The sequence below is a fragment of the Sander lucioperca genome, chromosome 6, assembly GCF_008315115.2.
Source record: "Sander lucioperca isolate FBNREF2018 chromosome 6, SLUC_FBN_1.2, whole genome shotgun sequence".
Lineage (NCBI taxonomy): Eukaryota > Metazoa > Chordata > Actinopteri > Perciformes > Percidae > Sander > Sander lucioperca.
The window spans coordinates 12119593-12142069 of NC_050178.1; the positions used below are offsets into that span (position 1 = coordinate 12119593).

The following is a 22477-nucleotide window of genomic DNA, read 5'->3' on the forward strand; positions in this document are numbered from 1 at the left end:
ACGTTGCAACAGCCCGCGCGTCACCTTCGCCAATCACGTAGTGGGCGTCGACGTCATCTGTTGCTATTTGCAGCCACCTTTTCATTGGTTTATCAATCAGAATCCGAATAGGATTTATGTAACACTTAAATTAATTTACCTTGGTGATTGGTGCATACATACAAATATAAAAAATGAAATAAACAATAAAGCAAAGTGCTGCAACAGACAATAACATATTTATAAAATTAAAATATTACATCAACAAAAATGTCAAATTCAATTCAACTTTATTTCAGACACACAGGTCCATATCAGTATAAACATATGTAGAACAACAACAACACAGACAAAACAAAAAAAGTATGTAAATTTAATTTCACAAGATCAAAGTGATTAAAACACATACAGACATTTGTTCCAATGTTTCCAAAAGCAAGAAGTATAACTTGTGTCAATCTGTGTGGGGTCAGTTAAAGCTATTATAATTAAATTTTTTGGAAAAAGTTTAGCGACACATACTTTTGCACATACAATTTCTCAACAAAGCATGGGAACATACTAGTCACAAACATATGACTCGCTCTTGTCCATCTTGGCAGTTTGAGAAAGATTCTGAATGCACCATTAAAGGGTAACTACCGTTTTTTTCAACCTATTTTCCTATGTTTTTGTGTCTAAGTGACTGATGTAAACAATAATCTTTGACATTGGTCCAGTATTAAGCAAGATCGCTGCAGTCGGCAGTCGGTAAGTTAATAGGGCAATGGTCCAGCTTGTATTTACGTTTACAAAAGTGCTTGTTTTGCCACTGACAGGCTTCGATTAATATTCTAAGTGTCTGACAACATTATGGAAATGATTTCTAAGTTGACCTTTCTGTTGAAGAGTAAGATCCTTTTTTAAACATAAAGACATCCGCGAAATTGCGTTCGCTAAACCCTCCAGACTCCATGTAAATAAACTGTAATTTTGGCATTGTAAAATACACTTCATTTAAAGTCGACAGAAACAAAATAGAACTATGAAAAGCCATTGTGGGTCGTCTTTCCACTTTTCCAACCATCACAACTCTCGTTTTGGTTGAAATAAACTCATAGTTCACAGATTTACATGTGAAAACATGTTGGCTCTATACACGCTAAAAGTATTGCTTTTTTAAATGGAGTCTGGTGGGTTTTGCGCTAGCGACTTCAGAGCTGTTTCTGGTTAAAGGAACAAGCCACCGTTTGTTGAAATAGGGTTATTCACCGTCTCCCCTAGATGTACATAGGTGGGCAAACGCATTTTTGTCTCAGTGCATGCATTATCTTAGTCCGGCAGCACCGCCGCTAGCTTAGCTTAGCTTAGCGTAGTGAATGGAATCCTTTGTTGCCGGTTAACATGTCATGAGTAAAAGTGAGCCAACAACAACAAAAAACAACCTAATTACTACTTGTGGCCTGCGTATTCACAACGAGTACAAATAGCAATGCAGATTAAGACTAGACGATTTCCTAGGCAGATATTGACTTGGGACTATATTGGGTGGAAGTACAGCCGAAGCACTGCTACTTGGGCGCAGAGATATCACGCAGCACCTGAAACCCTCCAACTTCCGTCAACATACCAGCGTGAATAATAGCTGGCTATTTTATAATTCATGTTACTGCCATCGACGACCAGGCTCAACGTGTCAGATCAAGATGAGCGTGCCCACAGTTGTGTCACAGCTACCGAGGATTTCTCGGCATTGATCCATCCTGCAGTCCTTGAATTTTTTTTCAGTGCGATAAAGTCAACTGAGAAAAACGCCCAATGGACCCAATAAACAGCTGTCCACAGAGTAAGTGATTATTGTAAACATGACGCATGGTTATTTTACGGGATAGATCGACCCATATTAGACCTGTACTCACACGGAGTTGCTGCGTGATATCTCTGCGCCCAAGTAGCAGTGCTTCGGCTGTACTTCTACCCAATATAGTCCCGGGTCAATATTTGCCTAGGAAATTGTCTGGTCTTAATCTGCATTGCTATTTGTACTCGTTGTGAATACGCAGGCCACAAGAAGTAATTAGGTTGTTTTTTGTTGTTGTTGGGTCACTTTTACTCACGACATGCTAACCGGCAACAAAGGATTCCATTCACTATACGCTAAGCTAAGCTAAGCTAGCGGCGGCGCTGCCGGACTAAGACAATGCATGAACTGAGACAAAAATGCGTTTGTCCACCTATATAGATATAGATGAGACGGTGAATTACCCTATTTCAACAAACGGTGGCATGTTCCTTTAAACAGAAAGGTCTCAAAGAGGTGTTAAAGGTCTATCTCTGAAGGGATCCTTTCCTGCAGAAACTCTGTAGAGAAAACATGATGAAGTGCCCTTCCAGTGGAGAAAACGAGATGCAGTGCTGGGGGGCTGCTCTACATGGAAAACGTACTGTGCACTGGTGCACCACTGCATGCAGCTGATGCCCTTTTTATTTTTTTCACCCCTGCCCCTCAGACAGCCTCAGTCCGCCACTGTACTCCATTACATTTTAAGGGGGGATATTGTACTTTGTACACCACTACATTTATTTGACATAGTTACTTTGAATGGTGGATGAGTTTTATGATGATCTTATAAAATAATTTCAAACAGTTGTTAAAGTCGTGAATTGAAATAACTTCACCTTGACCAGCTACAACATTAAAATGCTGCTTACATAGCAATACAAGAACTCTAAGTGATATAGCAGTCTGACATGGGGCCATTATGATGCCTACTTTATTATTTTTTTTACTTTGAGTAGCTACATTTAGCAGATAATACTTCTGTACGTGTACTTAAGTAAAATGATGGATGCATGAGTTTGACTTGTAATAGGCCTAAAGATTTTTATATTGAGGCTACTTTTACAAATTATAGGATACTTATTCTAAGATACTTGCTATGCTTTGCTTCACTCGTATTTAGAAATAGGTACGTTTTGGCCTGTTATACCGCTAAAAAATAATCATAAAAAGGTAGAGTATACTTAGAGCGGGCAAGATCTTTAATTTTAATCTAAACAGACTGACTTAGGATCATTGTAATTTTTGATTAACTGACACTAAATTGTTCAAGCAAAATGTTCTCAATTTAACAATTAGTGCTTTCCTGTTAAAATGTGAATTTGGGTCCACTGGGGGACAAAAATAACAAAGTATTTTATTTACAGATACCTTTTTTTAAACATAAAAACATCCGCGAAATTGGTTTTGATGGGTTTTGCGCTAGCGACTTCAGAGCTGTTTCTGGTTAAACAGAAAGGTCTCAAAGAGGTTTTAAAGGTGTATCTCTGAAGGGATCCTTGCCATAATGTTGTCAGACACTTAGAATATTAATTTGAGCCTGTCAGTGGCAAAACAAGCACTTTTGTGAAGGTAAATACAAGCTGGACAATAAACTCTATTAACTTACATTAGCTTGTTTCGCCGCTGCCGACTGCAGCGATCTTGCTTAATGGACCAGTGTCAAAGATTCTTGTTCCCATCAGTCACTTAGACACAAAAACATAGGAAAATAGAGTGCAGGTTGGAAAAAAAACGGTAGTTACCCTTTAGTTATTACAGTATTTTATTTACAGGTATTTTTTCGTGCAGCGGTAACTCATAATTTCAGGTGGAACTAACTGTCGGTAGGTCTTATATCTGGTAGGAACACTTTTTGGGAACACCGGAGTCGCGCTCTCGAAGGAGATTGCCGGGGAACATGCCTAAGTACATATTTTAATTGTCTTATATGTTTAGTCTATGATTTCCACGTTTCATCGAACTTAATTATTGTTTGTATTCGTATTAAGTAACGAACGACGGTAAAATATACTTAGAAAATTAATGAAACAGACCTGTTTGTTCCCAGTGAACGATGTGAGCTTTGTTTGGGCTGTGTCTATTTGCTGGACTCACTCAACCTCGATGTTACCAGCTAAGAAGGTTGATAGAATTAAGAGCATGATACTAAACCAAATCAATGTTATTTTTAAAAAAAATGTAATTAATTTGATGGTTACCTAAACCCGGGTTTCATTCGGGTATATGGTGAACATGTATAAAATCATTTTAAATCTAAAGATATTCTGCAGCGCAGACTTGCATAAGGTAAAGATGTCCTGCTAAACAGGAAACTAAAGTGTTAAACATCTCAACATTTCGTGTAGGATATTGAATTGCCTTGCAGGACAACATCTGCACAATATGCATACTATAATTCCCACGGGACTCCACAACTAAAACATATTCCTGTAGGACGGTTTTGTAAAGGAATCACTTGTAATGTGAACATGATGGCGAAAAAAAAGCTTTACAGACCAAAACAAAAAGGTTTACAAAATAGTATTTCTGGATTGCGTCTTTTAAAACCAAAAAAGCTTGTATTATGTGTCAGTGTAAATGAGTTCTTTGGCTATTTTTTTACTTTTTTAATCATTTACCTGCTCTTTAATGTTTTAATTTGGTTTTTTTTAATCGTTTTCTAACTGCTCTTTAATGTTTTATGTAAAGCACTTTGAATTGCCCTGTTGCTGAATTGTGCTATACGAATAAAGCTGCCTTGCCTATTCAGTTTTACAGCTCATTAACAATTGGGATTTTTATATATATATATATATATATATATATATATACACACACACACACACAGTTTTGGGATAAGTCATGTCTGCTGGATTTTTTTGTGTTAACTTAAAACTCCCCCCCCCAACAGGTTTTACTGTGATTACTGTGATACCTACCTTACACATGATTCGGTAAGTTGTGCTTGTGTGTGTATCAGTTCAAATTACTGAAAAGCATTACATAATCTCTTTGTTGTATTTTGCTCCTGTAAAACTCCACAAACCTGTTCTCTTTTTGTTCCAGCCATCAGTAAGGAAGACCCACTGCAGTGGCCGAAAACACAAAGAAAATGTGAAGGACTACTACCAGAAATGGATGGAGGAGCAGGCTCAGAGCCTGATCGATAAAACAAGTAAGCTAATTATTGGCTCAATTATCTGAAAAACATGGCTGAGGGAATCTAGAAGTACTAAGCAACTGCTATGCCGCTTTAGTTCTTTCTGCCACTCTTTCAAAAGTTGTCTGTTCTCCTGAACAGCGGAAGGTCTAAATATCCTATAACCCAAAGGTGGCCTCTAGTGACAGTTGCATATTACTGATTATTTATTTGATTGTACGGTCTACCATTCACACTCATAATCACTGCATGCTGTTTCTTTTTCATATTTACTCCTGATTAGATATAACAAATAAACTAGGTGTTAAGAGTAAAGCCTGTTACGAATCCCACATATGGCATGCTTATGCATGTGTGTGGGATATCCAAGCTCTTTGCTTAAATAGTGCTCTATGTACACCAGTTTACGTGGGCCCCCTCTAAGATTACAAACCACTAATCCACATCAGAGATGCTAGAGTGTAGTATTGTCCACTGTGAAGGATCATGTTGTTTTACAGACTAAATTCTCCTTTGCAACCCCAAAAGAGGGCAGGCTAAACATCCTTTGAACATATAAAGAATGCAAAATGACAGTTTTTGTTTAAAGTAGACTGCTTTATTGATAGTGGTGTTCTATCTGTATTTTTTTTATTTTATTTGGAGCCCTACCCCAAACACTTAATGTTGCAGTGGACAGCAACATTGTAGCATAAACTTTAGACCACGTAGTGTATTTTGCTATGCAGAAATAAAATTTAAAAAAAAGACCCCATGCGGTGCAATTTGTGGTGTTCCATACGAACCATATGAAACTGGTTTAAATGAATTCTTTACAAACCCAAAAATGTGTGTGTTAATGTTTGTCTTTTCTCCCAACAGCGGCTGCCTTTCAACAGGGAAAGATTCCTCCCACACCGTTCCCTGGTGGCCCTCCCCCAGGTGAGCCTATCGTCTTTCAGCTCTGCACTAATTTGATTAACTCTAATTAGTTAGTTTACTCAGAAGTCAATGCAAATAAAGCTGTCAAAATATAACGTAATTCGCTGTGATGCATGTGAATCTGATCTAATAAATGTGCATAGTATTGTTGGTACACTAACCTTTGCTATTTGTGATACAGGCGGTCCTCCTCGCCCAGGCATGCTACCAACCCCCCCTATGGGCGGTCCACCTATGATGCCCATGATGGGGCCTCCACCACATGGAATGATGCCCGGTGGACCCGGTAATTAATATGCTTATTATTGCGATCACGGAAGGCTTGTATCATGTGGACACGTCGACAGTTTTGTTGTCATTACTTAGAATTCCTCGTGGGGGAGACAGAAACTACGCACTATAGCTTTAAGACTGAGTTTGCACAGAATCAGAAAAGCAAAAGAGAAGATATTTCCACACCACAGTGGCCCATTTAATATGTGATTTATTAAGGAGTACAATCTTGACCAGGTTATTCTAAATGAGTTGTGAAGTTTTAGATGCATGGACGCGACTCCTTTTTTATATAAAGCTGCTGTCATAAATCAATACCTAAAGATGTGACTCCCTTCACTGTCCCATTTAGGAGGCATGAGGCCGCCGATGGGAGGACCCATGCAGATGATGCCAGGACCACCACACATGATGCGTCATCCTCGGCCCATGATGATGCCAGTCAGGCCGGGCATGATGCGACCAGACAGATAAGACCGGGTGGATTTTCTGTGCTTTTTGTTGCCATGAACAGATACTGTCTAGTGAGGACGCTTGGGTTAACACTTGGATTTTTCGACTTTTAAAATTTTCAGATGTCCAAACTCTTCAACCTCAAACCTGACGTCCCTGATGTAATTATGTCATTTTTGTATAATTACTTTAGTTTCTTGTGCCAGAATTGTGGTATTTATTACTATTCACCTCCATTAGAATTGATTTCAGAGCCCCGTTCTTAAAGACCTTTTTATTTTTTATTAAACGTTCTCTCTTGTGTTAGTATCAAGTTTGAAATATCTTGTCTCGCTTTGACAAACTGTTCAGCAAGCACATTTAAAGAGCGCGTTTGATATGACAATATTTGTTACTATATTTTTACTTTTGTTTTAGGTTTTACATGTTTTTTGTTATTTCATTTCATTGCTTGGAGAAATAAAACCGTGATTTCAAACCTGTTTAAAATTTCAGTCAATTGCAAATATTTAATGTTTTAAAGTTGTGTTTTCAATTATTCCAGCTGATTTGAAGTCATGTTGGTGCTCTGCTTAGGAAAAAAGCTCTAATGTAATCCTTCACATATTTGTGAGTGATTGCCTTGCCATTACTAAAAATAGTTTTTTTTATTATTAAAAAAAAAGAATAAATTCAGAACAGGATTAGAATCTAAAATGTCAGTAAATAAAATAATATTGCTGACGTCACAATACTGACTGAAATTTAGAAAGAATGAAGAACACTCTGACATCAGTCAGTTTGAGTCTTCATCCTGATCTGTCCTCCCTCTGCTGCTTCTGTGATTCTCTGCTTGCAGTGGTAGAGGGGGGGGGGGGGGGGGCTGCTAGCTCAGCCAGCAGCTAAGTTTACAAGAATTTGCCAAATTTTAAGATTTGTGTAAAAACGCGTGCGTGCGCTGAGCCAAGCCATCAGTCAAACAGGTAAAGGGGGAGGGGGGGGACAGAGAAACTGGGGCAACCATAAATAACAGCAAAATGTGGTAGATAACTCAAAGCACAGTTTCTTTTTATTTGGCTAAAGTGCTGTAAACACTCAGGCGCTGCGCCTAAAAATATAACGCTACACACACGCTGTCAGGCCAATGAAAATGTTTAGTCGCACTTGACAGAATTTTGGTCCCATCTGGAGTTCTGCCAGCTCAGCACCCAACAGCAGACAGACAACATTAGCGACTAGCTTGTGAACATAGTGGAGCATTTAGCAGCTGAGAGCCAGATATTTCCTCCCAGGAGTTAGTGGAAAGCTAGTCTCGCTTTGCCAGACCCTCTTCCAAAGCGCGCTGAAGGAGGGTCTGGCTACTCCACATAGTATTTGGGGATGGGAGGAAAACATGCTCTGGTTTAATGGCATTTCTTTAAACCAATCAGAATCTTCATGGGCGGTGCTAAACTCCACTGCAAAATAGTCATGAGAAAACTCAGATTGGACAGATAGTCTAGCTAGCTTCAATTTCCCATGCAGAGATCTGAGGAGTCAACAATATACCTCCATAAATCCACCGAATTTAAAATTCCAACACAAACAAAGCGTAAGGAAACGAAAAATGCATGCATCCGGCGGAATTTCCTGCAGCACCGGAGCAATCCCGGAAGTGGAACGCGAAAAATATAGACTGTGGAAAGCAAACAGACCCAAAAGAGGAGGAAATAGAACTTCCATTCGTAGCACGGCCAGAAACACAACTCCAAATGAATGCTAATGTTCCTTGATGTGTAGGGCAATTGTTTTCTTACAGCTTTGGCGCATCAACTTTATTAGGTAATATAGTATATCAGTGTATCTGCTGACACATTGATTTGTGAACGCTGTTAAAATTAAACAGCTGAGGCTTAGAAATGAAAGCTTTTAGGTGGCAACTTAATGCAATGACAACAAAATGACAAGGTGTGGAACGTGTTCAAAAGAGGGATGTGATTGACGATTATTTTCATCAGCGATTGATCTGATTATTTTCTCCATTCAAGACAGTAGTGAAACATGTCATAATATCCCACAGCCTAAGGTTACACACAATGCAACCACAAATCCTTTTCACTTTAAACTTGCCAAAACATCACTCAAAAGAAAGAAACGTTTGCCTATGCTGCAAGAAAAAGCAAACTTAATCATTCTAAAAACAAGGCCCATTATTTGTCAAACCTAAATTAGGTAATTAAGGTCAGCACTGTCGCTGGGCAGCAGAGGTCCCTGATTTAAACCCAACCCTGGCACCTGAGGTTTTCCTGACTGACTTTGACATGTTCACTCTGCCTGCAGGTGTGAATCTGTTCAAGTGTTTTAGCTTTGTGACAGACTGGTGACCTGTTCAGGGTGAACTCTGCGCCCTGCCTACTGCATCCTGGGATGAGCATCACCCTCTCAAGACCCTAAATATTACAAGCAGATGTAGAAAACAGACAATGTTTTAAAATACTGTTTCACTAGACAAATGAGAATGTTGACCCAGCCCTCATTAGTTTATTCAGTCAAGCATGTTTGAAGAATTACATCTCTTACATAAGAATCTGTGGCTGCTAGTGAATCATTATCTCAGCTGACATTTGTGACTATAATGCCTTGCAAGAATTCAGCACTCTCCTCTAGCTGGATTGTAATTTCTGTATCCATAATCCCAGTGTATAATTATGAAAATGTCTCAACAGATGGAGCTAGAGAGTCGTTATGTTTTGCAATTAGAACCTAGACACTGGAATGATGTGTGATGACTGATTATGTGCTTCCATGGACTGTCAAATTTCTTTGTATCTCACATTCCCAAAGGACACTTTTGTGGCTTTATGGTTTAGGAAATTTCTAGGCCACATATAAAAAAGAAACAAATTTGTTGGGGGCAGTAGCCATGTGCTTCACGCTGTGTTTGCCAATTTATATACTTGCAGACCGGAGGGAAAGCACTGCAAAGACAATCCAAACTGCTTTACTGCTTTGCCCCACATCAGACAACTTTTGGTAGCTGTCGGTCATGCATGTTGTAAATTGTGATCTTCAAAGAGACTTTGGTAGATTACATGCAATCTGATGGCCACTCTAAAGGATGGATTCCATTAAAAGTCCTATAAACATCCACTCTCCACATCAGTGAGACAGGAATAAAACCATGTTAATGCACATTTTATGCATATGTCGAGCATAGGCGGATGCCTGTGTGTCATCTGAAATCAGAAGAGTCTTTATGAATATTCAATCTAGCCATGAAGTGGAGCAATGCCCTGAAGGGAGTGAAGTGGAGTGGGGAAAAGTGTTTATGACTAGAGCTCAGGACTTGTGGAAATAAGCCTTGTTCATGAGAAGTATGTATAGTAAGTATATATTATAATAAATTTAACAGCAGGGAGACGACTCATGAACAGGCGCTGTAGGTCTTGTTTAGATATTGTGAATGTTACAGTAGACGTGCAAAATGTCATTCATATTATTTCAACAATCATAGGAGAAGTAACCTTTGGGAGAAAACAGCATTTCCTATTTGCTGCACTGTAAAAACTCAGACGGATTTTATTTTGATATAAATAAGGATTACAAGCTGTTAGGACTTATAAAATATAAAATGTCGTGATTATTTGCAGTCTAGCTGGAATTCTTTACAAAGTCAAAAAGTTCTGTTAACTCATCAGCTTCAGCTGTCTATACCAGATTCATCTACACTGTAAAAGCTCATAATCAACTAGAAAGGCACTCAGAGAGTGCATACCTCCACTAAGGCATGCTATATCTCACAATGTTAAAGAGGAATTTACATAATTTTTTTAACCTGGGCCCTATTTTCCTATGCATTTATGTTTAAGTGACTAATATGAATCAAGCTAGAACGCTGTAACTGGCAGCTGCGAGCCAGGCTGCAATGTAATCCTATAGGGCACCGTCAATGTATGTCCACTAAAAGTGCTTGTTTTTGCCACTGACAGGCTCAGATTGTTATTATAAATGTCTGACTACGTCATAGAAAGAAGTCCTGTTCTGAAATGAGAGCTGCAGACAGAGCAGAGGTAAGCTAATGCTGTTAGCTAAAGTTACTGTGTTGACCTTGCATCACTTATACAACATGTTTCCAATGTAAGTGATCGAGGACAAAATCCCCAGTAGGGACAGACCAATTCTTGGCCCTGGCCGATTATCTGCCCGTTTTTTGGCAGTTTGCAGATTATCTGTATCAGCGTTTTATTTGCCTGATAACCGATAAAGTTAATTAAAGTGTGCTACTTTGGCTCGGCTACAACTCTGTGTCTGTCCCTCTGCTTCGGTTTCACTCACCACTGAGTCTGACGTAATGTCCCGCCCACAACACTATCTGACTATCTGTTACTGTGTATTATGTTGAAAGTTTCTAATTTATTACTTAATTGTTTAAAGCATCTAAACAAAGTTTTGTGTTGGATTTTGTAACATTCAGAAAATCTTAATTTTGACACTGTATATGCATATCGATTCCAAATCCGTTATCGGTTTTGTTAACTACTAATAATCAGTATCGATATCGGTCTTGAAAAAACAGTATCGGTCGACCCCTAATCCCCAGACCTTGGTCTGTACAAAAACATATTCCAAAGTTTATTGGAGGTTGATTTCAGGCTTGTGCAGCTTGAGTTAGACAAATTAATCCAAAGTAGAGCTGGACGATTAATCGAAAATTTATCGACAATGAAGTTCTGAAGCTGTTATCGACATATTTTTCCCATGACGATAATTTCGATAATTTATTCCTGTTGATAGGCCTACTTTCTCCTTAAAAGCATTCTATCGCATGTGTAGTCACATGACTTCGCCCGGACCAGTCAGCCACATGGAAAGCATAATGGAGGATAACTCAAACATCGAGTCCGAGTCAACTGAGCAACTTGTGCCCAAAAAAACCACAGTGTCCGTCATCTGGAAACTTTTGGCTTCAGAAAAGATGATTTAGAACATGATTAATTATCGTTTCTTTATCGTTATCGAGGTAAAATGTGCAATTAATCGTGATTTTAGGTAGAGATGCACCGATTACAACTTTCTAGGCCGATTCCGATTTCCGATTTTCATTGAGTTAGGCCAGCCGATACCGATTTTAGCCGATTCCGATTTAATTTTTTTCTAACCACTTTACAGCACACACAAATATTTATTTTCTATCTTTTCTTTAATAGAAAATTTTGCACAGAACATAGAACATTTTTTGAACAGATAATGGATCACTATAAAATAGAATTATATAAATTACTCCTGGTGTGGGATATTCACACACATCTAAAGTGCAAACAGTGAATTGTTAGAACCATTTCCTTCTTTTCACATCCAATATCCAACTAAAAAAAATGTGATTTTGGTTTTTGGTGTCATCCCTCCACGCCCTACTTTTTCCTTGCAGGTGTTGCATATTGCAAACTTGTTATCTTCTGCACACACGCTGAAGAATTTCCAAACAGCTGACAAGTTGCAGGTTAATTCACGAGGTTCCCTACATGTGCGAGGATAGCGCGGACATGCGCTTCACACCACGAGCGGGTACACGCGACACACGGTGGAAAAGTTGAGAGAAAGGAAAAAAGAGACTGTGCTGTCGCGTCCGTGTGTGCGTACGTCCTTGAGAACTGTAACTCGTATAACTTATGTTGTCAGTTAATTGTAGCATTGACCGGCATGAAATCGGCATATGTCAGACTGACCTGCCGGTCGCCGGTCATGGCCGAGCATGTGAAAACCGGCCAATTCCGGTCACTAGCCGGTCTATCGGTGCATCTCTAATTTTAGGTCATATCGTGCAGCCCTAATCCAAAGTCTTCCAACGTTTTTTTCTTACAACATTCCCTCTTTGTGTAACTGTCTCCTTCCATTTGATTTGATTAACTCAGACTGCTCATCATATTATATTAAACTAGACTTTGGAAAGCTCACTGAAAAAATGTGAACCTGTCCTTTAATAGATCAGCAGCCACCTACTTGCAACAGAGTATCACATCATTAATGTTTGCGTGGCTTTTACAGTCTTTCAGTGCGTTTTTAACCAGGAAGTCCTCACTTGCTTTCAGTCACCAGAGAGAGGAGCTCCACTTCTAAAAGCTACAGACTCAGTGACAAAGATGAGTCAGTATAGTCAGTTCAGTTTAAAGGTTACGAGTTTTTAAGATTTGTTCGTGCATGTACTGAAGACTTGGAATAAATTAACAGAAATTGAAATTCAAAGTTGGATTAATTTAAAGACAGAACTTATGATGTTATTGTATTTTGTTGCCTGTCGGTTGACTTTCTCTTTCTTTTTTACAGTGCAGTTCACACTCACCTCTTTGATATTCTTGGCATACAAGTGAGCACATTAATGTCCCGAATATCAACTCTCAGGGCTCAAAGGACAGGCACTCAGACAGCTATTCTCTGCATCTCCCCGACCCATCAGCAAGGCCATGAATAAGAGGGTCTTGGGAGCTGATTGACTAACTATTTATACCAAACAGGTTTGACTGCAATCGCGGGCTGGCCACATCCGCCCAGATTTACTTGTTCTGTATTCATAATGATGCATCTTCTTTTGCTCCCAGCATGCAGTTGGCATTCTTACCACTTAACAGCCTTGGTTGAATGGAAATGATAATCCCCCCCGACTGTTGATTCCTCTAAAGCCAATTGACGTCAAAAACTGCACAATTACCAGGATGATGCTGGGGAGTACGGCATGATTGCGCAAGGCTGCTGGGTGGGCTATCGATGAAAAGAATCAGAGAAAAAGAAAGCAGTCGGCAAGGCAAATACTTTGGAAGACTTTTTCAATACCCCCTGCTTCTCCTTTTCCTCCTCCCTTTTGTCTCTCCCTCCACCTCTAGTCTACCTCCTCCTCCCTCTCATAGCGTTCTCTCTGCTGCCGTGCTACCAACACTAGCCTGTAATTTAATCCATTTAGTCATGGCTCCAGATCAATATCCATTTTCCTTGGCCTTAGGGAGAGCCTCTTGAATCCGCTTGTTTTAAACAGTGGTTGTGTTGGCCAGCAGGGGCTCCCACGGGCCTGCGGGCTAATTCAGACGTAGTACACCACAGTATCTGAGAAAACAAAGCAAAGCTCACACCTAATTTCTCACTAACCTGCTGGAACAAAAATCCAGCTGTAGATGTTGAAGCTTTATATGTATATTCACTTTTCTTTTTTTTCTTTTTTTACTTTTTTATTGTACTTTGCATCACCTAAAATCCCAAAAGGCTCTCTTCTTGATCACAGATGAATTATTCTCTTCCACTGAGATGTTGAAATGCAACGCCCGGTCGGTAAGCAAATGAATGACATCTAAATAGATTAAATTAAGGCTAATTTGATTAGTGGGCCTTGTAAGTGACCAGGAAGAAAGATGGAATTATTATTCCCTCCAGGATTGGATTTACTGTTGGCACAATGTAACATACTGGGATGGCAGATAAAGCTTTACTACACTGCAATAAAAAAGGTTCAATTACCACAAACAGCCTGCTAACGTGTCCCGTAACAAGATAACAACATGCCATCGGCTAAAAGTCTAAATGTGACTGTAAGAATTAGTCACTCGCTGCCATTGGGTGAACATTTTCAGTGCACATAACATTGTTGGCTGCCCTACATCAGTATGAACTGTCTTTAGCCCACCCCGTGGCGGCCTGCCACCGACCAGCTGTATGCTGTGTGGACACTGACAGCGATTCTCCTTCACCTGCTCCACTGCGTTGTGCATCGCCATGTTTTATAATTAACCGTGTTAAATATTCATCTGTCAGCATTTGCATGCAAAGTATTTTGTACTTTACAGCTGAGTTTCATAAAGTCAAAAGGACAGCCAAACAATTTACACAACCATTTATTGACACGATTGTAACTGGTGTGAAATAAGACATTAAAAACTGGTTAAACATATGTCAGAATATTCTATGAATTTTGAATGGTTTTTACTAAACTCAAATTTACCCACCCACCCTACCTGTATTTCATTCACACATCAGTATTATATGCAGCCCCAAAAGAAACATTTATTCATCAGTCAATATTTTTGATTCATAAATCTAAACTGGATTCTGGTTAGTGTTACGGCTGTTTAAGAGTAAGATTATCTGCCTGAGGCTTTACTCCAGAAAAAGATAATTCTTCTTTTCCCAAAGTGTTATTGAGCAGTCTACTCCTTTATCAAAGAGTTGAAAGTGATGTGCAACAAAGATCCACAAAACAGTATTTCTTTTTAGATAATTTTTTGGGATTTTCCACCTTTAATTTGACAGGACAGCTAGGTGAGAAAGGGGGAAGACATGCAGGAAATTGTCACAGGTTGGATTCGAACCCTGGACCTCTGCATCGAGGTTTAAACCTCAAAGTATATTGCGCCTGCTCTACCCACTGAACCAACCCAGCCATGACGCAGAGTTATTTCTTGACCTCGAAAACCGTCCGTAGTTGTTTGGGGCTTTTGATTATATCCCATGATCTTCATTAGTGGATTTCTGTGGTCAAGAATGAACTATGATGCTCAACTTTTAAGTAATGCTCAGATCTACAATTTGGCAGGACATGCATAACGTTATAAAAAGTCTTCTTGATATTAATATTCCGTTTAGGTTTGATGTACTATACCTATAGGCCAACCACCTGCAAACATGACTTTACTAAGACATAATTATTTATTATATAGTTTAACATAATTTTGGCTGCAAGTATGAAAACTATAACAAGAAAATGGTTACAGCCTGAACTGCCTACATTACAAAACTTTGTTGAAATTATGAGGGATATCTGTGTAATGGAGAAATTGACATTTTCTTTAAAGCTGCAAGTAAGCAGATTTCAGTTATATTGGGTTAAATGGATGCTTTAGTGCCATTTACCCTGGCTATTTTATTTTATCTTTAAATAAATAACCAATAAATATTGAACTAAATAATGTCCCTACCATTGTAATCTAAAGGGAATAAATTAATGTGATGTTTAATGTGCTGTAAACAAGTTGTCTTTATTCTATTCTGTTCCCAACATCTCCTTACCTTTTGTTTTGTTTTGTTTTTATAGTTTGTGCTTATATATTTGCAAAAACATGAAAAAGTAAGTCTATAATGTAAAAACAGAATGTATTTTGAAATACTCTGAATAAAAAAGTATAAGTGATTAAAAAAGTGCTCAGATCTGTAATATCTTTATGATTCATTTTGATGAAGATCGTGTGATAGCTCCAGAACAGTTACTACATTGAGCTTCAAATTGTGAGTTGGTTTTGTCCACTAAATATTTGCTTTACAGAATTATTAACATCTAAACACGAAAATGTCACCCTGGCCTGGGTACTGATTGAAGTCCATTGTAATTAGGGCCCGAGCGCTGACAGCGGCGAAGGCCCTACTGGAACTGAAGGAATTATTATTAGGGCCCGAGCGCCGACAGCGGCGAAGGCCCTATTGGAACTGAAGGAATTATTAGGGCCCGAGCACCGACAGCGGCGAAGGCCCTATTGAAACTGAAGGAATTATTATTATTACACCAAATGAATTGGCTTTTTCAGGGGCTTAACATATTCAAAAACTCACCAAAATTGGCGGTCGCATCAAGTCTGGTGAAAATGTACGTATTTTAAGGGTTTCGGGAATAGGCGCACAAAAATGGCTCGCTAGCGCCCCCTATAAAGTTAAAAGAATTGAGCCCCTGCAGTGCATATGTAACATGTCAAGATGTGCAAAAAATTTCATTGGAGCCATACCCTAAATCCAACAGGAAGTCCGCCATTTTGATTTCAAAGTTCGAAATTAGTGTGATTTTGGCCATTTCCACGTCGTACTTTAAGGAACTCCTCCTAGAGATTTCATCCGATCAACTTCAAATTTGGTCTGTGCCATCTTAAGGCATTAAAGATGAAAAGTTGTTAAAAGAAAAACTTTTCGTCATAGGGCATGGCTGTGGCGGGGCGGCCATTTTGTGCGTTTCGCCATCGAAACAGGAAGTGGGTGTAACTCGAGTGTACATTGTCCAATTAACTCGAAACTTTTCAGGATTCATAAGACTCTAACTCTGAGGACATTTACCGGACACAATTGACTCAAAGTCATAGCGCCCCCTAGTGGCAACAGGAAGTAGGCCTTAAAAGTCAAGGTGCTATACTTTAACAAACTCCTCCTAGAGATTTCATCCGATGGACTTCAAATTTGGTCTGTACCGTCTCAACACCTTAAAGATGAAAAGTTATTAAAAGAAAAACTTTTCGTCAAACGGTGTGGGCATGGCGTGGCGGCCATTTTGAGTGTTTAGCGATGAACAAAGAAGTTGTTGTAACTTGAGTGTACGTTGTTGTATCTGCCCGAAATTTCTCACGATTGACAAGGGTCCAGGTCTGAGGACATCTACAGGCCAATATTGACAATATATTTTGGTCATAGCGCCCCCCGCTGGCAACAGGAAATGCGCCTTATATGACAAACATCATCCGATTTACATGAAACTTATAATGTGTGGTCGACATGTGATACTGAGCCGCCCACTATACTTTAACCATGGCCACTTACTCAGGCCACGCCCCCTTTCATAACATTTGAACCGTTCAAGGTAGTCTTGTGTGAGGTATCATTGAACTCAGCAGAGAGTTCCTTCTTCATTGGTGATGGTTTGGCCCGCCCCCTATGCTTAAGCCACGCCCCCTTTCATAACAATTGAACCTTTTAAAGTAGACCCTTGTGTGGGGTATCATTGAACTCAGCAGAGACCTCCTTCATTGGTGATGGTTTGGCTCGCCCCCTGTGTTTAAGCCACGCCCCCTTTTATAAATGCTGACCCATCTAAGGTAGAGTCTTGTGTGAGGTATCATTGAACTCAGAAGAGAGTTCCTTTTTAATTGGTGATAGTTTGACCCGCCCCCTATAATTTAGCCACGCCCCTTTTCACAGCTAATTAACTGTATGACGTAGAGTCTTGTGTGAGGTATTGTTGAACTCAGCAGGGAGTTCCCTTTTCATTGGTGATGATTTGCAGTGTCTGAGTGCCGCGCAAATGCACGGTCGCAAGGAGCGGCGTCCGCCAGTAGTGTCTTACTACTGGCGGACTTACTACTACGGTCTTACTACTAACTAAGTTAAAAAAATTGAGTCCCTGCAGTGCGTTTAACGTAGACTCATGAACGTTGGTACACATATGTAACATGTCAAGATGTTCAAAATACGTCATTGGAGCCTTAACGTAAACCCAACAGGAAGTCCGCCATTTTGATTTCAAAGTTCGAAATTAGTGCGATTTTGGCCATTTCCACATGTCGTACTTTAACGAACTCCTCCTAGAGATTTCATCCGATCAACTTCAAATTCGGTCTGTGCCATATAAAGACATTAAAGATGAAAAGTTATTAAAAGAAAAACTTTTCATCATAGGGCGTGGCCGTGGCGGGGCGGCCATTTTGTGCGTTTCGCCATCAAAACAGGAAATGGGTGTAACTTGAGTGTACATTGTCCAATTGGCTCGAAACTTTTCAGGATTCATAAGAGTCCAACCCTGAGGACAAATAAAGGCCGAAATTTACTTAAAGTCATAGCGCCCCCTAGTGGCAACAGGAAGTAGGCCTTATAGTAGTAGTGCGCCTTATATGACAAACATCATCCGATTTAAATGAAACTTAGAATGTGTGGTCTACGTGTGATACTGAGCCAGCCCCTATAATATAACCACACCCGCTTACTCAGGCCACGCCCCCTTTCATAACATTTGAACCGTTTAAGGTAGAGTCTTGTGTGAGGTGTCATTGAACTCAGCAGAGAATTCCTTCTTCATTGGAGATGATTTGGCCCACACCCTATGCTTAAGCCACGCTCCCTTTCATAGCATTAACACCGTTTAAGGTATAACCTTGTGTGAGGTATCATTGAACTCAGCAGAGTTCTTTATTCATTGGTGATTGTTTGGCCCGCCCCTCTGTGCTTAGCCACGCCCCCTTTCATACATGGTGACCCGTTTATGGTAGTCTTATGTGAGGTATCAATGAATTCAGCAGAGACTTCATGTTTTATTGGTAAAGGTTTGACCCGTCCCCTATGCTTTGGCCACGCCCCCTTTCACAGCTAATGAACTGTATGACATAGAGTCTTCTGTGAGGTATCATTGAACTCAGCGGGGAGTTCCCTTTTCATTGGTGACGATTTGCGGTGTCTGAGTGCCGCGCAAATGCACGGTCGCAAGGAGAGGCGTCCGCCAGTAACCCTGACCTGCGCAGAGGCGCGAGGGCCCGTCTAACGCTGCTATTGAAACTGAAAGAATTATTATTATTAGGGCCCTAGCGCCAACAGCGGCAAAGACCCGGCCGGACCCGACCGAACCCGACCTTCAGTTAGAACTAAAGTTCTTTGTCCGAACCTGACCAAAACTGACCCCGAACCCGCCCGAACCCGACAAACCCAAACGAACCTGACCTTCAATTAGAGCTGAAGTTCTTTGCCCGGACCTGACCGAATCCGACCAAACCCGACCTTCATTTAGAGCTAAAGTTTTTTGCCCAAACCTGACCAAACCCGACCCCGAACCCGACCGAACCCGACCTTCAGTTAGAGCTAAAGTTCTTTGCCCGAACCTGACCAAACCTGACCCCGAACCCAGCTGAACCCTACCGATTGCGACCGTACCTGACCAAACCCGACTGAAACGGAAATTCAGTTAGAGCTGAAGTTCTTTGCCAGAACCTGACCGAACCCGACCAAACCGGGCTGAACCCTACCGAACCCGGCCGAACCCTAACAAACTCGACCGAACCCAGCCGAATCCGGCCGAACCCTACCGAACCGGACCGAACCCAACCTTCAGTTAGAGCCAAAGTTCTTTGCCCGAACCTGACAAAACCAGACTGAACCCGACCTTCTGTTAGAGCTGAAGTTCTTTGCCTGGACCTGACCGAATCCGACCAAACCCGACCTTCATTTAGAGCTAAAGTTCTTTGCCCAAACCTGACCAAACCCGACCCCGAACCTGGCCGAACCCGACAAAACCCGACTGAAACCGAACTTCAGTTAGAGCTAAAGTTCTTTGCCTGAACCTGACCAAACCCGACCCCGAACCTAGTCGAACCTGACAAAACCCGACCGAACCCGACCTTCAGTTAGAGCTAAAGTTCTTTGCCCGAACCTGACCCCGAACCCAGCCGAACCCTACCGATTGCGACTGTACCTGACCAAACCCGACTGAAACAGAAATTCAGTTAGAGCTGAAGTTCTTTGCCAGAACCTGACCGAACCCGACCAAACCGGGCTGAACCCTACCGAACCCGGCCGAACCCTAACAAACCGGACCGAACCCGACCTTCAGTTAGAGCTAAAGTTCTTTGCCCGAACCTGACAAAACCAGACTGAACCCGACCTTCTGTTAGAGCTGAAGTTCTTTGCCCGAACCTGACCGAACCCAACCAAACCCGGCCGAACCCTACCGAACCCGACCGAACCTGACGAAACCCGATCAAACCCGAACTTCAGTTAGAGCTGAAGTTCTTTGTCCGAACCTAACCAAACCTGACCGAACCCAACCTTCAGTTAGAGCTAAAGTTCTTTACCCGAACCTGACCAAACCCGATCCCGGTCGAACCTGACCAAACCCGACCGAACCTGAACTTCAGTTAGAGCTAAAGTTCTTTGCCTGAACCTGACCAAACCTGACCCCGAACCCGGCCGAACCCTACCGACTGCAACCGAACCTGACCAAACCCGACCGAAACCGAACTTCAGTAAGAGCTGAAGTTCTTTGCCCGGTCGAACCTGACAAAACCCGACCGAACTTGACCTTCTGTTAGAGCTGAAGTTCCTTGCCTGAACCTGACCGAACCCGACCAAACCCGGCCGAACCCTACCGAACCCGGCCGAACCCGACCCTGAACCCGGCCAAACCCGATCCCGAACCCGGTTGAACCTGACCAAACCCGACCGTACCTGAACTTCAGTTAGAGCTGAAGTTCTTTGCCCGAACCTGTCTGAACCTGAACTTCAGTTAGAGCTGAAGTTCTTTGCCCGAACCTGACCGAACCCGACCAAACCTGACCAAACCCGGACTTCAGTTAGAGCTGAAGTTCTTTGCCCGAACCTGACCGAACCCGACCCCGAACCTGGCCGAACCCGACCGAACCTGACAAAACCCGACCAAACCCGACCTTCTGTTAGAGCTGAAGTTCCTTGCCTGAACCTGACCGAACCCTACCGAACCCGGCCGTACCTGACAAAACCTGAACTTCAGTTTGAGCTGAAGTTCTTTGCGCGAACCTGACCGAACCCGACCCCAAACCCGGCCGAACCCTACCGAACCTGAACAAACCCGACCTTCAGTAGAGCTGAAGTTCTTTGCCCAAACCCAACCCCGAACCCGGCCAAACCCTACCGAACCTGACCAAACCCGACCGAACCCGACCTTCAGTTAGAGATGAAGTTCTTTGCCCAAACCTGACCGAACGCGACCGAACGCGACCGAACCCAGCTGAAGCCGACCAAACCCGGCCAAACCCTATACCGAACCCGGCCAAACCCTATACCGAACCCGGCCGAACCTGACCAAACCCGAAGCCAAATCCTGGATTCGGTGCCCGGATTCAGCTTCAGATTCGGCTGAATATTGGGCCGAATCTCCTACTCCCTCTTAGAATGTTTTTAAATTCTATTTTATTTATTTGCAAAGCACCAAGAGGAATACCATCCTATTAATCATGTACAATGTCTGTAAAGAATTCTATTCTAATCGAAACGCATCACCTCACCGTTCATTTACCGCGCAACACGGAGTGCAGGCCCGAGCCCGGCACGAACCCGTGTAATATGATAGAAATTAAGACCGAACCCTGCCGAACCCGACCTTCAGTTAGAGCTGAAGTTCTTTGCCCAAACCTGACTCAACCCATCCGAACCCGGCCAAACCCAACCCCAACCTAACCCGATCCCCGACCCCAATCCCGAACCCGACCTAACCCGGTCCTGAACCCGAACGACCCCGACCTTCAGTTAGAGCTGAAGTTCTTTGCCCAAACCTGATCATTGAGAGTGATAGATGGAAGTGGAGTTTAGTTTATCTGTGCTATTAGGGCCCTGCCTTTAGATGCTCAAAATATTAGTAAAACACCTTGGAATCCTGAGATGCGGTTGCTTGCTTGACTTTTAACTTGATTGGTTAATAGGATAGGAAGTACTTTATTCTCCTGCCCTCCCTCTCACCCCTCTCTTTTTGTGCGAGTGAGAATGGTGTTGGATTCGCTCCAATATTCGGCCGAATCCTGGCACCGAATCCAGGATATATTCTGCTTTGGATTCGGCCCAATATTCGGCCGATATAAATATTTAAATACAAAACAATGAAATTTTTTTTAAGGATACAGTATTAACTTTTGCCAATCACTGAGATTGTTAGGGCCCGAGCACCAACAGCTGTGAAGGCCCTATTGAAACTGAAGGAATTATTATTACAGCAAATTAATTGCCTTTTTGAGGGGCTTAATATACTCAAAAACTCACCAAAATTGGCAGGCGCATCAAGTCTGGGGAAAATGTACGTATTGTACGGGTTTCGGGAATTGGCGAACAAAAAAAAAAGTTACAGAGAGCGTTGGGAATCTGGACAAAAAAGTCGCTAACACGATGGCTTAAGTTGCAAAACATGAAGGTGCTTTTATTTACAAAAAAAAACAGTGGTGAAACAGCGCAGGACGTCCACAGCAAAAAAAAAAAAAACATAAACAAAAAAACTACCTTTTTACACAAGGTTTCCACTAGCAAAATTCACATCACCTGTCTGGATTGTCGTCACCCTCCAACTGCGCCCCCATGCTTAGGTGGCCAGAGGCTTATATATGTTAAGCCCCTCCTACTAGACCAACCAACTCTTAATTGTTTCAATTATCTCTCACTTATGTTACCATTTACAGATTTAGAATTTCACTGCT

The 22477-nt window shown here is 41.4% G+C and overlaps 1 protein-coding gene across 1 annotated transcript; it reads left to right on the forward strand.

Annotated features, from left to right (window-relative positions):
• Positions 1-3582: 3582 nt before the first annotated feature.
• On the forward strand, positions 3583-7069 carry snrpc (small nuclear ribonucleoprotein polypeptide C). The gene is made up of 6 exons (XM_031302111.2): positions 3583-3706; positions 4692-4734; positions 4847-4955; positions 5802-5861; positions 6043-6147; positions 6487-7069. Exons 1-6 carry the CDS (start codon positions 3699-3701, stop codon positions 6606-6608), a joined length of 447 nt encoding a protein of 148 aa, XP_031157971.1. The 5' UTR covers positions 3583-3698; the 3' UTR covers positions 6609-7069.
• Positions 7070-22477: the final 15408 nt, after the last annotated feature.

Coding starts and splice junctions, on each gene's coding strand:
- snrpc (XM_031302111.2), top strand. Junction 4,735..4,846: donor CCTACCTTACACATGATTCG/GTAAGTTGTGCT, acceptor TTTTTGTTCCAG/CCATCAGTAAGGAAGACCCA. Junction 4,956..5,801: donor GAGCCTGATCGATAAAACAA/GTAAGCTAATTA, acceptor TTCTCCCAACAG/CGGCTGCCTTTCAACAGGGA.